General features: G+C 43.7%; 1 protein-coding gene across 1 annotated transcript; it reads left to right on the top strand.

Moving 5' to 3' along the window:
• The first annotated feature begins 3,576 nt into the window (after positions 1-3,576).
• On the top strand, positions 3,577-7,895 carry LOC123044580 (probable mixed-linked glucan synthase 3). Its single transcript, XM_044467361.1, has 4 exons — positions 3,577-3,667; positions 3,784-4,073; positions 5,284-6,025; positions 6,146-7,895. Exons 2-4 carry the CDS (start codon positions 3,787-3,789, stop codon positions 7,748-7,750), a joined length of 2,634 nt encoding a protein of 877 aa, XP_044323296.1. The 5' UTR covers positions 3,577-3,667; positions 3,784-3,786; the 3' UTR covers positions 7,751-7,895.
• Positions 7,896-15,891: the final 7,996 nt, after the last annotated feature.

Genomic DNA, 15,891 nt, shown 5'->3' with positions numbered 1-15,891 from the left:
CTCACCGCTCCAAGCTAGCTCTTGAAGGAGTAGTGAGTTGCTCTCGGCCAGCATGGGCATCGTCATTGTCGTGGATGACCCCGTGTCATAACGCGCCTCCCGTGCCTGTGAACGCGCCATTCGCCGTCAACGCGCATGTAACCGTGCCCTGTCGGGAGAGAAAGATGCCGGCTGCATGGAGATCGACGAGTTGGTCGCCAGCGCGTCCGTGTCCACCGCCAACATCGACGGAAAATAGAGCAAGAGAGTCTGCCTCCCTTTGGGTCCTAGGAAGGCCACCGCCGGCGTGTGGCCGACTTGCACAGCCGATGACTTGCCTGGTTCTTCAGCGTAGAACATCGTCAACCCCTGCTTGGGCTCCATGGAAGCCCCCCCTCCCCCGCCATTCCCATCCGACTGAAGCATCAACCGATGGTTCCACTCCGATTAGCAGTGGGGAAGAGAGCCACCCTTTGCGCTGAAGCATATACCTCCAGGGCTCCCGGCAGTCTGGTGAGCGGGTTACCGGACATGGGGAAGACATAAAGATCTATTGCGGCCGGCCATAGACTAGTGTAGTGTATCCGTGTCGTGGGAGTGGAGCTCCGCGCGACCGTGCGTACATAAAGTTTTACCTTTTTAGTTAAAATATGTCCAAAATGTAAACGTTTTCGCCGTTTTGTATGAAATTCGGCCGTGTTTGCATGAATTTCAGCCGGTTTGTTGTAAAAGTGTTCGAAATGTATGTAGCTACAGTTAGATGACGGCCTCCCGCATCCGTGTCTGTGTACTGGCCCCCTATCTGCCGACGAATGCGGGAGAAAATTTGCGGGTCGCCTTGGAGATGCCTAAGAGCATCTACAGCCGGGCGCCTCAACTCCGCCTCAAACATCCGGGCGGGCGACCTGATCACTGACCGATCATGAAATTTTGATCCAAACGGGCGCCTCAAATGGGCCTCAAACGCCCGGGCTGTCCGGCACCCCTCATATCCAGCCCAAATATAGGGCAGATATGGGGTGGCTCGTGTGCTCCCGGGCGCGTCCGCCATGTCAGCCTGGCCCACCCCGACCCACTCCATCCCTATAAATATCCCCAATCCGAAAACCCTACTCCACTCCGCTCTCGCTCTGTCTCTTCTGCTCCTCCTCTGATTTCTCCGATTCGATTCTGTCCGACGACTCTGGGGACCATGTCGAACTCCGGCAGCCGCTCCGACTTTGACTCGACATCGACGAGGAGCTGGCCCTTTGCATTGCCCTCGAGAGGTCCAAGGTGGACACATGAGGTAGTTTCGGATCTGCTGCCTCGCCTCTCCCCCGCCGGTGCAGCGACGAGCCGGCGTTGGCCACTCCTAGCCCGCGCGTAGCTCCGCGAGGTCCACACAGTCCGCGCCTCCCCCGCCCCGCCCCCTGCCCCCGCCGATCGCTGCTTCACGCGGGCAGCGGTGGGTGCTAGTGCCGGCACCACTGGGCCGGACGCGCACGCCGGATCGAAGGCACGCGCCGCCCGCCGCGTGAGGTAGCAGGCAAGGGAGACGAAGGCGGAGGAGCAGTACATGCGCCACCGCCGAGCGTTGCTGGCAGAGACCGACGAGGACGAGCGACTCCTGAGACGGCGACGACCACGACGCCTCGTCCGATGACTCGAACGATCTTCCACTAGCCGCGGGTGCCTACAACAGTGTCGTCGACCATAAGGGGAAAGAGCTGGCGAGGAAGTGGTGAAGATTTGTCTTCTTCACTTTAATTTCAAGTTTCTAGATGTAGTTTGACCTTGTCCGTCGTATTATGTGCATTATGTGAACTTTGGCTATTTTTTGAAGACCCGCTGTAGTTAACGGATTGTGCATTCGTATGCCTGTTTCTATGTCTGCTCATGATCTACGTAGTTTTTATCAATGTCGCATGGTTTAGTATTGATATATGGGGTCGGATATGAGATACGTAGATGTGGACGACGAAATTTGAGAACTGGCAGGTCAGTGCCCGCAAAAGCGTCCGTCTATGGACGTTTGAGGGGCCGGATTTGCCATGTCCGTCTGTAGATGTTGTAACGGACTTATTTTATGGCCCGGCAATAGGCTCTAAAAAGAAAATCATTCAACCTGAATAGTGAGCTATATCAAAAGCAATTCCTAGAGTTACTTCAGCTCGGTTCGTGCTAAATAATGATAATGTCGCCCGCGAAAAAATTAACGACAACGTTAGAAACCCTTTCAATTTTGTGTGTCAAAAACACATCTAGCTGCCAGGAAAAGACGACGATGAGGCACATCTGTCAGACATCGTAAGAACGTGGCACGGCACCCCCGCCACATCGCTAGTTGTATCTCTCCCTACAAACAGGACGCGTGCCGCGCGTGCGTAGAAGAAGATTCGAGCAGTTGAGGCCCGCACCATCTGTGCGAGGAGAAAGACGAGGGTGCACTGCTGCAAGCGTTGCACACGACGGATTGGCTCCAAGGACGCCACTCGCCGTCAGCCTACCTCCTGTTTTGCTTGTATGCGTTGGTGCTACGATCGTGATATATTGTCGCTTGTACTGCCGGTACTTCGCCTTCCACCGTTCCACGTTCTTCAACAAACGACTGTAGTTTTTTGTGTTGAAACTGTAATGTTGTTATGTTGCCTAGCTTCAACAGACGTATGTTGTTATCCACGCCACGCGTATTTACCATAGTATTGTTTTTACACTATTAATAACTTTTGTAAAATGATCTTAGTCTGGTCGTAATGAGAGCATCATAGCTAGTATCATGCATGTCAAGTAGGCAATTTTGATGATGTGGCATAAAATTAAATGAAGAAAGAGATGGTTGAGTATCATACAATGATACTGTATCATAATAAATGCAATGCTATGTGTCATGCATGGCAATAAATAAAGTCATCTATGATACTAGTACATAATACTATGCATTAGGCTGGCCATAGTGGAGGTAACATAAGTAATATCATGCACTTGGGACTCACAAACATGCTTATGTGGCAGGCAATTAAAGAAGAGAAAGATAATAACATAGATAGATACCATAACATAATAAATGTGTCATGCATGGCAATAAATGAGACCACCTACGATACTAACCTATGATACTATGCACTATAGAGATACTAACATAAACTAATAACATATGCATGCTTTACTAGTATCACACACTAGTATCATATGCATGTTTTACTAACTTATGATACTACCCATTACAAGCTGCCTTATATCGTGGAACGAGGGGAGCAGTTACCACACCTTAATGGCCATTTGTCCTCATAGTGACACGTCATGTCCCGTTACTGTTCATCATGTGCGTCGGTCCAGATACTTGGAACCTGATGTGTGGCAGTGCATCTGTGCATGCGTTGCACGCCAGCTGTACCAGCTTAGGCCCCGCTCGCAACGTCGGTGGGCCCCTAAATACCCCCTAAAGAATACACATATCAAGGCGTCGTTTTCCAGCTGGAAATCATATGCAACCGGTAATATACATCTGTAAATTAAATCCGGTTGTGCAAATTTACAACCATGCCAAGCGGGCCTTAGCTGGACATGCGAGAGTGTGTATATAATACACCCGTGACCTCCTTTCTATACCGTACCGTGCAAAGCACTGTCTCCTCTTTCTCTCCATTTCTTATTGGCTCCGGCACTGCACGTACGCGGAGCTAGCTAGCATTATCATCGCCCTCAGGTACGTATTATTGCTTACCTTATCATATCTCTGTGCATGCGGTGACAGTTGAGCGCATTAGCACAAACATCGAGGCAGGATTTCCTACCATTTATGTGCATGCACGTACCATGCAGGCAATGACGACGTCGCCGGCGACAGCTGCCGGCGCCGCCACCGGACTCAGCGAGCCACTCCTCTCGAACGGCAACGGCGTCCATGCAGGAGCACTGGTCGTCACGCCGGTCGTGGCCAATGGTCACGGCGGCGACAAGCTGAAGGGCGACCTGAAAGCCAAGGACAAGTACTGGAAAGACGTCGACCAGCCGGACGACGTGGCGGCAGCGCCAGACCTGGAGAATGGCGGCGGCCGGCCGCTGCTGTTCTCGAACAGGAGAGTCAAGAATATCATCCTGTACCCGTACAGGTGGGCTTTCCTCCTTGTAATTCGCTCTGCAGTGCATCTATCTTCAGTAATCTACGGGGCCTAGCTTGGTGTATGTTTTTAAACTGATAGCAAATTTTGTGTCTGAAATATAAAATCCAATGAACTTTATCTTAAATCTCCGTAAGCAACATCAGTTTCAAGTGTTTGAGGCAAAGGACCTTTCAATATTAACTGAGAGAAAACTTTTCTGGGTTGAAACGAAAGTATTAATCAACGTTTGTTTTATTCTCTGTAATTGCACTGTAAAGTACACCAAACTGATAAGAATTACTAAACGGAGGGAGTAATGACCAAACGTTTGTTTTATTCTTTGTAATTGTCGATCAAAGTTTGTTTGTTCATAGGACTTATATGTTTTTCTTTCGGGAAGCATGGACTTGTAGTTTATGTGACAAGATTACAAAGTCTAGTTCCGTAGAAAAGTACCCTGTTTATTTTTGTGAACAGACTATATAGAATATGGCCTACAGATGTGAACCATATACAATACAATGCACATATATAATAGATTTTAAAAAGTACATATATAATAGAATTTATTAATACATTTGGTCATTTATGGGCTACATATAAGAGACAAATATGTGTGAATCTTCTACTGCTATCATGGGTCGATAAATTTTAGTAGAAATACATTCTGGTCATTTATGGGCTACATAAAAAGACAAATATGTGTATCAAAAGTGAATCTGGTGCTCGCTACTATGGGTCAATCAATTTTTTTAAGGCGTGCAGCTTGCACATTAATGTGTTTTTAGTAAAAATTTACTACTAAAAATATGTAGAACAAATCAATGTGTAGAAGTGGAAAAAAAACATCAGACTCCTTGGAGCATGGGATCCAAACAACCACACTCTTCCGAAGTCCTGATACATTCTCGTTTGACATAGATCGATTTGTGCTCAGAATATAAAATGAAATAGCCCATGTTAATAAACACAAGTACTACTTCATCCGTTCCGAAATATAAGTTTTTTTAGAGATTCCAATATGAACTACATACGGGGCAAAATAAATGAATCTACACCCTAAAATACAACTATATACATTTGTATGTAATTCACACTGAAACCTCTAAAACACTTACATTTAGGAACGGAGGGCGTAGTAGGCACTTGCATAGCTAGACTATACATTTGCAAACATTTGCATGCACTGATTGCATTTTTCTCCTCTCATGATAAACAGGGTATTGATCCTGATACGAGTAATCGCCGTCATCTTATTCGTCGGATGGCGCATCAAGCATAATAATTCTGATGTCATGTGGTTTTGGGTGATGTCCGTCGTCGCAGACGTGTGGTTTAGCTTATCATGGCTAAGCTACCAGCTCCCAAAGTATAATCCCATTAAAATGATACCCGACCTTGCTACACTCAGGAAACAATTTGACACACCAGGAAGTAGCTCCCAACTGCCAGGCATCGATGTCATTGTCACCACTGCTAGTGCTACTGATGAGCCCATATTGTACACCATGAACTGTGTTCTCTCTATCCTTGCAGCGGACTATCACATTGGCAGGTGCAACTGCTACCTATCAGATGATAGTGGCTCATTGGTCCTCTATGAGGCACTCGTTGAGACTGCAAAGTTTGCTGCTTTGTGGGTTCCCTTCTGTAGAAAGCATCAGACTGAGCCAAGAGCACCAGCAAGGTATTTTGAACTTGAGGGCCCGTTGTGCGGAGGGGCCTCACATAAGGAGTTCATTCAGGATTATAAGCATGTGCGCATGCAATATGAGGAGTTCAAGAAGCATTTAGATATGCTTCCTAACACCATCCGCCAAAGGTCAGACATTTACAGTAAAACAGGAACAAAGGATGAAGATGCAAAAGTGACTTGGATGGCTGATGGAACACAATGGCCAGGCACATGGGTTGACCCAGCAGAAAAACATAGGGCTGGGCACCATGCAGGAATTGTTAAGGTATAGAAGTCTTTTAAAGTAACTATTACTTTTATAACATATGTAGTACTCTTTTGTAATCTAGATTGGCAAGCAACATTTCATTTTCTAACAAATATGTAACTTGATTCTTAATAACAGATTGTGCAGAGCCATCCGGAACATGTGGTTCCACTAGGCGTACAAGAGAGCAATGACAACCCACTCAACTTTGACGATGTTGATATGCGCCTGCCGATGCTGGTATATGTGGCTCGTGAAAAGAGCCCAGGTGTCGAGCACAACAAAAAGGCAGGTGCTCTGAATGCAGAGCTACGTATCTCAGCTCTACTCTCTAATGCACCTTTCTTCATCAACTTTGATTGCGACCACTACATCAACAATTCAGAAGCCCTGCGTGCAGCTGTTTGCTTCATGCTAGACCCACGGGAAGGGGATAATACTGGATTTGTTCAGTTCCCACAAAGATTTGATAATGTTGACCCAACAGACCGGTATGGAAACCATAATCGAGTCTTTTTTGATGGCGCCATGTACGGCCTCAATGGTCAACAAGGGCCTACTTACCTTGGCACAGGTTGCATGTTTCGCCGCCTTGCACTCTACGGTATCGATCCACCTTGCTGGAGAGCCGAGGACATGATAGTCGACAGTAACAGGTTTGGTAACTCATTACCCTTCCTGAACTCTGTTTTAGCAGCCATAAAGCAAGAAGAAGGTGTCACACTACCACCACCGCTAGATGATTCATTTCTTGAAGAGATGACAAAAGTAGTGTCATCTTCCTATGATGATTCGACAGATTGGGGTAGGGGCATTGGCTACTTATACAATATGGCAACAGAAGACATAGTAACAGGATTTCGCATCCATGGGCAAGGCTGGCGCTCCATGTATGTTACCATGGAACGTGAAGCATTCCGTGGCACTGCACCCATCAATCTAACAGAGCGCCTTCGCCAAATAGTGCGATGGTCTGGTGGTTCCCTAGAGATGTTCTTCTCACACATTAGCCCTCTGTTTGCTGGCCGTCGACTCAGCTTGGTGCAGAGACTCTCGTACATTAATTTCACTATCTACCCACTGACATCACTCTTTATCCTAATGTACGCCTTCTGTCCAGTGATGTGGCTTCTTCCAACAGAAATACTGATACAGAGACCATATACCAGGTACATTGTGTACCTTCTCATCGTCATTGCGATGATCCATGTGATTGGCATGTTTGAGATAATGTGGGCAGGAATCACATGGTTGGATTGGTGGCGCAACGAGCAATTTTTCATGATTGGCTCGGTAACTGCATATCCAACAGCGGTGTTGCACATGGTGGTGAATCTCCTTACAAAAAAAGGTATACACTTCAGAGTCACCACAAAGCAACCAGTGGCTGATACAGATGACAAGTATGCTGAGATGTACGAAGTGCATTGGGTGCCCATGATGGTACCGGCGGTTGTGGTATTGTTTTCCAACATCTTGGCTATTGGTGTTGCGATTGGTAAATCAGTCTTATACATGGGGACATGGTCTGCAGCGCAGAAAAGGCATGGTGCACTGGGTCTGCTATTCAACATGTGGATTATGGTGCTCCTTTACCCATTTGCATTGGCGATTATTGGAAGATGGGCCAAGAGAACTGGAATCCTCTTCATCTTACTACCCATTGCTTTTTTGTCCACCGCATTGATGTACATTGGCATCCATACATTCCTTTTACATTTCTTTCCATCCATGTTGATATAGAAAGTACCTTAGCATACTATTTTATGGACCACTATGACAAATGAAGATATCTCCTTAAGGAAGGGACTTAAGTAGTTGAACTTGTATATTGTGGCATAGTAACATATTTCAGGACTTTTGAATGGCAGAAAACTGCAAAAAACCATGGGTGTTCCCGCAAAAAAAATCATGGTTTCTAATTGGTGCATGCTAGCGTGTAGGGATCGGACTCGAAAATGGAGATGGGGTGGCACAATAGCTAGATGTTTTTCAGAAAGCTTATAGATCTAACATCGGGTTTTTAGCATTCCGAGCGAACGCCATCAGACATGTTGTATCCCATGGACGAATCCCAAAGTGTTTGCTCCCGCACACCCCTCCGAGCAAACTACATTCTGGCGGTAGTACACGGTTTGCTCTGGATGGCAATCCGAGCAAACACTTTTGGGGATGTTAAAATATGTCGTTGGAGCATGGAAATTGCCACCATTTTATGTATGTGAATGTCTGGTAAATGCTTTCCTGAGTGCCATGCTTAGTACTGAGTACTTAGGGCTGTTTGGTTGGAGAAATAGTGATTTTCTAAGCGTCAATGTCCAACACTGGGTAAAGGCTAACTTAGGTGTATGTTAGCCTTGCAGTTGATGAAAAGGAAACTCTTGGGGAAAATGTCTTAAATAAAACAACAAAATGGTCACAGGCCATTTTGTCGAGTGCCAAACACAGAAAAGACATCATATAGGTGGCTAGCGGCTGATTTTTTCCTTTCGAAAAGCTTATAGATCTGACTGAAGGAAATATGCCCTAGAGGCAATAATAAAGTTGTTATTTATATTTCCTTATATCATGATAAATGTTTATTATTCATGCTAGAATTGTATTAACCGAAACTAGATACATGTGTGAATACATAGACAAAACAAAGTATCCCTAGTATGTCTCTACTTGACTAGCTCGTTAATCAAAGATGGTTATGTTTCCTAACCATAGACATGTGTTGTCATTTGATGAACGGGATCACATCATTAGAGAATGATGTGATGGACAAGACTTATCCATTAGCTTAGCATTATGATCGTTACAGTTTCATTGCTACTGCTTTCTTCATGACTTATACATGTTCCTCTAACTATGAGATTATACAACTCCCGAATACCAGCGGAACTCCCTGTGTTCTATCAAACGTCACAATGTAACTGGGTGATTATAAATATGCTTTACAGGTGTCTCCGAAGGTGTTTGTTGGGTTGGCATAGACCGAGATTAGGATTTGACACTCTGTGTATTGGAGAGGTATCTCTGGGCCCTCTCAGTAATGCTCATCACTATAAGCCTTGCAAGTAATGTGACTAATGAGTTAGTTGCGAGATGAAGCATTACAGAATGAGTAAAGAGACTTTCCAGTAACGAGATTGAAGTAGGTATGATGATACCGATGATCGAATCTCGGGCAAGTAACATACCGATGACAAAGGGAACAACGTATGTTGTTATGCGGTTTGACCGATAAAGATCTTCATAGAATATGTAGGAGCCAATGAGCATCCAGGTTCCGCTATTGTTTATTGACCAGAGATGTGTCTTGGTCATGTCTACATAGTTCTCGAACCCGTAGGGTCCTCACACTTAACGTTCGATGACGATTTGTATTATGATTTTGTGATTTGATGACCGAAGTTTGTTCGGAGTCCCGGATGAGATCACGGACATGACGAGGAGTCTCGAAATGTTCGAGATGTAAAGATCGATATATTGGAAGGCTATAGTCGGAGACCGGAAAGGTTCCGAGTGATTCAGGTATTTTTCGAAGTACCGGGGAGTTACGGGAAGTCATCGGGAGAAGTAATGGGCCTTATTGGGCTTTAGCGGAGAGATGGGAGAAGGGCCAAGAGGTGGCGCACGCCTTCCCCCTGCCCAAACTGAATTGGACAAGGGATGGGGGCGCACCCCCCCCCCCCTTTCCTTCTCCATCTCCCTCTCTTTCCTTCTCTCCTACTCCGAATAGGAAAGGGAACCCTACTAGGACTTTGGAGTCCTAGTAGGACTCCCTATGCTTGGCGCGCCCCCTAGGCCGGCTGCCTCCTCCCTTCCTCCTCTATATACAGGGGAGGGGAGCACCCCAAGGACACATAAGTTGATCTTTTAGCCGTGTGCGGTGCCCCCTCCATAGTTACACACATCGGTCATATCGTCGTAGTGCTTAGGCGAAGCCCTGCGCCGGTAACTTCATCCCCACGCCATCGTGCTGACGAAACTCTCCCTCGGCCTCAACTGGATCAAGAGTATGAGGGACGTCATCAAGCTGAACGTGTGCTGAACGCGGAGGTGTCGTGCATTCGGTACTTAATCGGTTGGATCGCGAAGAAGTTCGACTACATCAACCGCATTATTGAAATGCTTCCGCTTTCGGTCTACGAGGGTACGTGGACACACTCTTCCCTCTCGTTGCTATGCATCACCTAGATAGATCTTGCGTGATCGTAGGAATTATTTTGAAATTACTGCGTTCCCCAACAGTGGCATCCGAGCCAGGTTTATGCGTAGATGTTATATGCATGCGTAGAACACAAAGAGTTATGGGCGATAATAGTCATACTGCTTACCACCAACGTCTTACTTTGATTCGGCGTTATTGTTGGATGAAGCGGCCCGAACCGACATTACATGACTGCGTTCATGAGACTGGTTCTACCAACGTGCTTATGCACATAGGTGGCTGGCGGGTGTCTGTTTCTCCAACTTTAGTTGAATCGAGTTTGACTACGGTCGGTCCTTGTTGAAGGTTAAAACAGCACACTTGACGAAAAATCATTGTGGTTTTGATGCGTAGGTAAGAACGGTTTTTGCTAGAAGCCCGTAGCAAGCACGTAAAACTTGCAACAACAAAGTAGAGGATGTCTAACTTGCTTTGCAGGGCTTGTTGTGATGTGATATGGTCAAGACATGATGTCTTGTATGAGGTGATCATGTTTTGTTAAAGTTATCGGCAACTGGCAGGAGCCTTATGGTTTTCTCTTTATTGCATAAGATTGAAGCACCATATAATTGCTTTACTTTATCGCTATGCGATAGTAATAGTTGCAGAAGCAATAGTTGGCGAGACGACCATGTGATGACACGTTGATAAAGATCAAGATGATGGAGATCATGGTGTCATGTCGGTGACGATGGAGATCATGATGGTACTTTGGAGATGGAGATCAAAAGCACAAGATGATGATGGCCATATCATGTCACATATTTTGATTGCATGTGATGTTTATATTTTATATTCTTATTTTGCTTAGTTCGGCGGTAGCATTATAAGATGATCCCTTACTAAAATTTCAAGGTATAAGTGTTCTCCCTGGGTATGCACCGTTGCGACAGTTCTTCGTGCCGAGACACCACGTGATGATCGGGTGTGATAAGCTCTATGTTCACATACAACGGTGCAAGCCAGTTTTGCACACGCAGAATACTCGGGTTAAACTTGACGTGCCTAGCATATGCAGATATGGCCTCGGAACACTGGAGACCAAAAGGTCGAGCATGAATCATATAGTAGATATGATCAACATAGAGATGTTCACCATTGAAAACTACTCCATCTCACGTGATGATCGGACATGATTTAGTTGATATGGATCACGTGATCATTTAGATAACTAGAGGGATGTCTATCTACGTGGGAGTTCTTAAGTAATATGATTGAACTTTAATTTATCATGAACTTAGTCCTGATAGTATTTTGCAAATTATGTTGTAGATCAATAGCTCGCGTTGTAGCTTCCCTTTATTTGGTATATGTTCCTAGAGAAACATAAGTTGAAAGATGATAGTAGCAATGATGCGAACTGGGTCCATGATCTGAGATTTATCCTCATTGTTGCACAGAAGAATTATGTCCTTGATGCACCGCTAGGTGACAGACCTATTGCAGGAGCAGATGCAGACGTTATGAACGTTTGGCTAGCTAAATATGATGACTACTTGATAGTTTAGTGCACCATGCTTTACGGCTTAGTACCGAGACTTCAAAAATGTTTCTAAAATGTCACGGAGCATATGAGATGTTCCAAGAGCTGAAATTGGAATTTCAGACTCATGCCCGTGTCAAGAGGTATGAGACCTCTGACAAGTAGTTTGCCTAAAAGATTGAGGAGAATTGCTCAACTAGTGAGCATGTGCTCAGAATGTCTGGGTACTACAATCACTTGAATCAAGTGGGAGTTAATCTTCCAGATAAGATAGTGATTGACAGAGTTCTCTAGTCACCATCACCAAGTTACTGGAACTTCGTGATGAACTATAGTATGCAAGGGATGACGGAAAAGATTCCCGAGCTCTTTGTGATGCTGAAATCGACGAAGGTAGAAATCAAGAAAGAGCATCAAGTGTTGATGATTAAACAAGACCACTAGTTTCAAGAAAAGGGCAAAGAGAAATAAAGGGAATTTCAAGAAGAATGGCAAGCAAGTTGTCACTCCCATGAAGAAGCCAAAAGCTGGACCTAAGCCTGAAATTGAGTGCTTCTACTGCAAAGGAAATGGTCACTAGAAGTGGAACTGCCCCAAATATTTGGCGGATAAGAAGGATGGAAAAATGAACAAAGGTATATTTGATATACATATTATTGATGTGTACCTTATTAGTGCTCATAGTAATCCCTGGATATTTGATACTTGTTCGGTTGCTAAGATTAGTAACTCGAAACAGGAGTTGCAGAATAAATAGAGACTAGTTGAGGATGAAGTGACAATGTGTGTTGGAAGAGGTTCCAAGATTGATATGATCATCATCAAACACTCCCTATACTTTCGGGATTAGTGTTGAACCTAAATAAATGTTATTTGGTGTTTGCGTTGAGCATGAATATGATTAGATCATGTTAATTGCAATACGATTATTCATTTAAGACAGAGAATAATTGTTATTCTGTTTACATGAATAAAACCTTCTGTGGTCATACACCCAATGTTGATGATTTATTAAATCTCGATCGTGGTAATACACATATTCATAGTATTGATGCCAAAAGATGCAAAGTTGATATGATAGTGCAACTTATTTGTGGCACTGCCGTTTGGGTCATATCAGTGTAAAGCGCATAAAGAAACTCCATAAAGATGGACTTTTGGAATCACTTGATTATGAATCGTTTGATGCTTGCGAACCGTGCCTTATGGGCAAGATGACTAAAACTCCGTTCTCCGGAACAATGGAACGAGCTAGTGGCTTATTGGAAATAATACATACCGATGTATGCGGTCCAATAAGTGTTGATGCTCATGGTGGATATCGTTATTTTCTGACCTTCACGGATGATTTGAGCAGATATGGGTATATCTACTTAATGAAACACAAGTCTAAAAAGTTCAAAGAATTTCAGAGTGAAGTGGATAATCATCATAACAAGGAAATAAAGTTTCTACGATCTGATCGTGGAGGAGAATATTTGAGTTACGAGTGTGGCCTTCATTTAAAACAATATGGAATAGTTTCACAACTCACGCAACCTGGAACACCACAACATAATGGTGTGTTCGAACGTCGTAACCGCACTTTATTGGATATGGTGCGATCTATGATGTCTCTTACCGATTTACCACTATCATTTTGGGGTTATGCATTAGAGATAACTGCATTCACGTTAAACAGGGCACCATCAAAATCCATTGAGACGACGCCTTATGAACTGTGGTTTGGAAAGAAACCAAAGTTGTCATTTCTAAAAGTTTGGGGCTGTGATGCTTATGTAAAAAAGCTTTAACCTGATAAGCTCGAACCCAAATGGGAGAAGTGTGTCTTCATAGAATACCCAAAGGCAACTGTTGGGTAAACCTTCTATCACAGATCCGAAGGCAAGATATTCGTTGGTAAGAATGGATCATTTCTAGAGAAGGAGTTTCTCTCGAAAGAAGTGAGTGGGAGGAAAGTAGAACTTGATGAGGTAATTGTACCTTCTCCCGAATTGGAAAGTAGTTCATCACAAAAATCAGTTCCAGTGATTCCTACACCAATTAGTGAGGAAGCTAATGATGACGATCATGAAACTTTAGATCAAGTTACTACCGAACTTCGTAGGTCTTGTAAACTATGATCCGCACCAGAGTAGTATCGTAATCCTATTCTGGAAGTCATGTTACTAGACCATGATGAACCTACGAACTGTGAGGAAGCGATGATGAGCCCAGATTCCGCGAAATGGCTTGAGTCCATGAAATTTGAGATGGGATCCATGTATGAGAACAAAGTGTGGACTTTGGTGGACTTGCCCGATGATCGGCAAGCCATAGAAAATAAATGGATCTTCAAAGAGGAAGACGGACGCTGATAGTAGTGTTACTATCTACAAAGGTCGACTTGTCGCAAAAGGTTTTCGAAAAGTTCAAGGTGTTGACTACAATGAGATTTTTCTCAACTGTAGCGATGCTTAAATCCATCTGAATCATGTTAGTAGTTGCGATATTTTATGAAATCTTGCAGGTGGATGTCAAAACTGCATTCCTGAATAGATTTCTGGAAGAAGAGTTATATATGATGCAACCAAAAGGTTTTGTCGATCCAAAGGGTGCTAACAAAGTGTGCAAGCTCCAGCGATCCATTTATGGACTTGTGCAAGCCTCTCGGAGTTGGAATAAACACTTTAATAGTGTGATCAAAGCATATGGTTTTATACAGACTTTTGGAGAAGCCTGTATTTACAAGAAAGTGAGTGGGAGCTCTGTAGCATTTCTAATATTATATGTGGATGAAATGTTGTTGATTGGAAATGATATAGAATTTCTGGATGGCATAAAGGTATACTTGAATAAGAGTTTTTCAAAGAAAGACCTCAGTGAAGTTGCTTACATATTGGGCATCAAGATCTATAAAGATAGATCAAGATGCTTGATAAGATTTTTCAATGAGTATATACCTTGACCAGTTTTTGAAAGAGTTCAAAATGGATCAGTCAAAGAAGAAGTTCTTGTCTATATTACAAGGTGTAAAATTGAGTAAGACTCAAAGCCCGACCCCGGCAGAAGATAGAAAGAGAATGAAAGTCATTCCCTATGCTTCAGTCATAGGTTCTATAAAGTATGTTATGATGTCTACCAGACCTATTGTGTACCTTGCCATGAGTTTGGAAAGGAGGTATAATCGTGATCAAGGAGTAGATCACTGGACAGCGGTCAAAATTATCCTTAGTGAGGACTAAGGAAATGTCTCTCGGTTATGGGGGTGATAAAAGAGTTCGTCGTGAAGAGTTACATCGATGCAAACTTTTACACCGATCCAGATGACTTTAAGTCTTAATCTGGATACATATTGAAAGTGGGAGCAATTAGTTAGAGTATCCCCGTGCAGAGCATTGTAGACATAGAATATTTGCAAAATACATACGGCTCTGAATGTGACAGACCCGTTGACTAAACTTCTCTCACGAGCAAAATATGATCACACCTTAGTACTCTTTGAGTGTTAATCACATAGCGATGTGAACTAGATTATTGACTCTAGTAAACCCTTTGGTTGTTGGTCACATGGCGATGTGAACTATGGGTGTTAATCACATATTGATGTGAACTATTGGTGTTAAATCACATGGCGATGTGAACTAGATTATTGACTCTAGTGCAAGTGGGAGACTGAAGGAAATATGTCCTAGAGGCAATAATAAAGTTGTTATTTATATTTCCTTATATCATCATAAATTTTTATTATTCATGTTAGAATTGTATTAAACGGAAACTTGATACATGTGTGAATACATAGACAAAACAAAGTGTCCCTAGTATGCCTCTACTTGACTAGCTCGTTAATCAGAGATGGTTATGTTTCCTAACCATAGACATATGTTGTCATTTGATGAACGTGATCACATCATTAGAGAATGATATGATGGACAAGACCCATCCGTTAGCTTAGCATTATGATCGTTACAGTTTCATTGCTACTTCTTTCTTCATGACTTATACATGTTCCTCTGACTATGAGATTATACAACTCCCGAATACCGGAGGAACTCCTTGTGTGCTCTCAAACGTCACAACGTTACTGGGTGATTATAAAGATGATCTATAGGTGTCTCCGAAGGTGTTTGCTGGGTTGGCATAGATCGAGATTAGGATTTGTCACTCAGTGTATTGGAGAGGTATCTCTGGGCCCTCTCGGTAATGCTCATCACTATAAGCCTT

Source organism: Triticum aestivum, chromosome 2B (genome assembly GCF_018294505.1).
Source record: "Triticum aestivum cultivar Chinese Spring chromosome 2B, IWGSC CS RefSeq v2.1, whole genome shotgun sequence".
Taxonomy (NCBI): domain Eukaryota; kingdom Viridiplantae; phylum Streptophyta; class Magnoliopsida; order Poales; family Poaceae; genus Triticum; species Triticum aestivum.
This window is presented reverse-complemented; position numbering and strand designations above follow the sequence as displayed.

What these genes read in the sequence shown, in the direction of transcription:
- LOC123044580 (XM_044467361.1), top strand. Translation starts at nt 3,787, where the DNA reads ATGACGACGTCGCCGGCGACAGCTGCCGGCGCCGCCACCGGACTCAGC. An exon ending in ATCATCCTGTACCCGTACAG is followed by an intron (nt 4,074 to 5,283) that starts GTGGGCTTTCCT and finishes CATGATAAACAG; the next exon opens with GGTATTGATCCTGATACGAG. An exon ending in ACCATGCAGGAATTGTTAAG is followed by an intron (nt 6,026 to 6,145) that starts GTATAGAAGTCT and finishes TCTTAATAACAG; the next exon opens with ATTGTGCAGAGCCATCCGGA.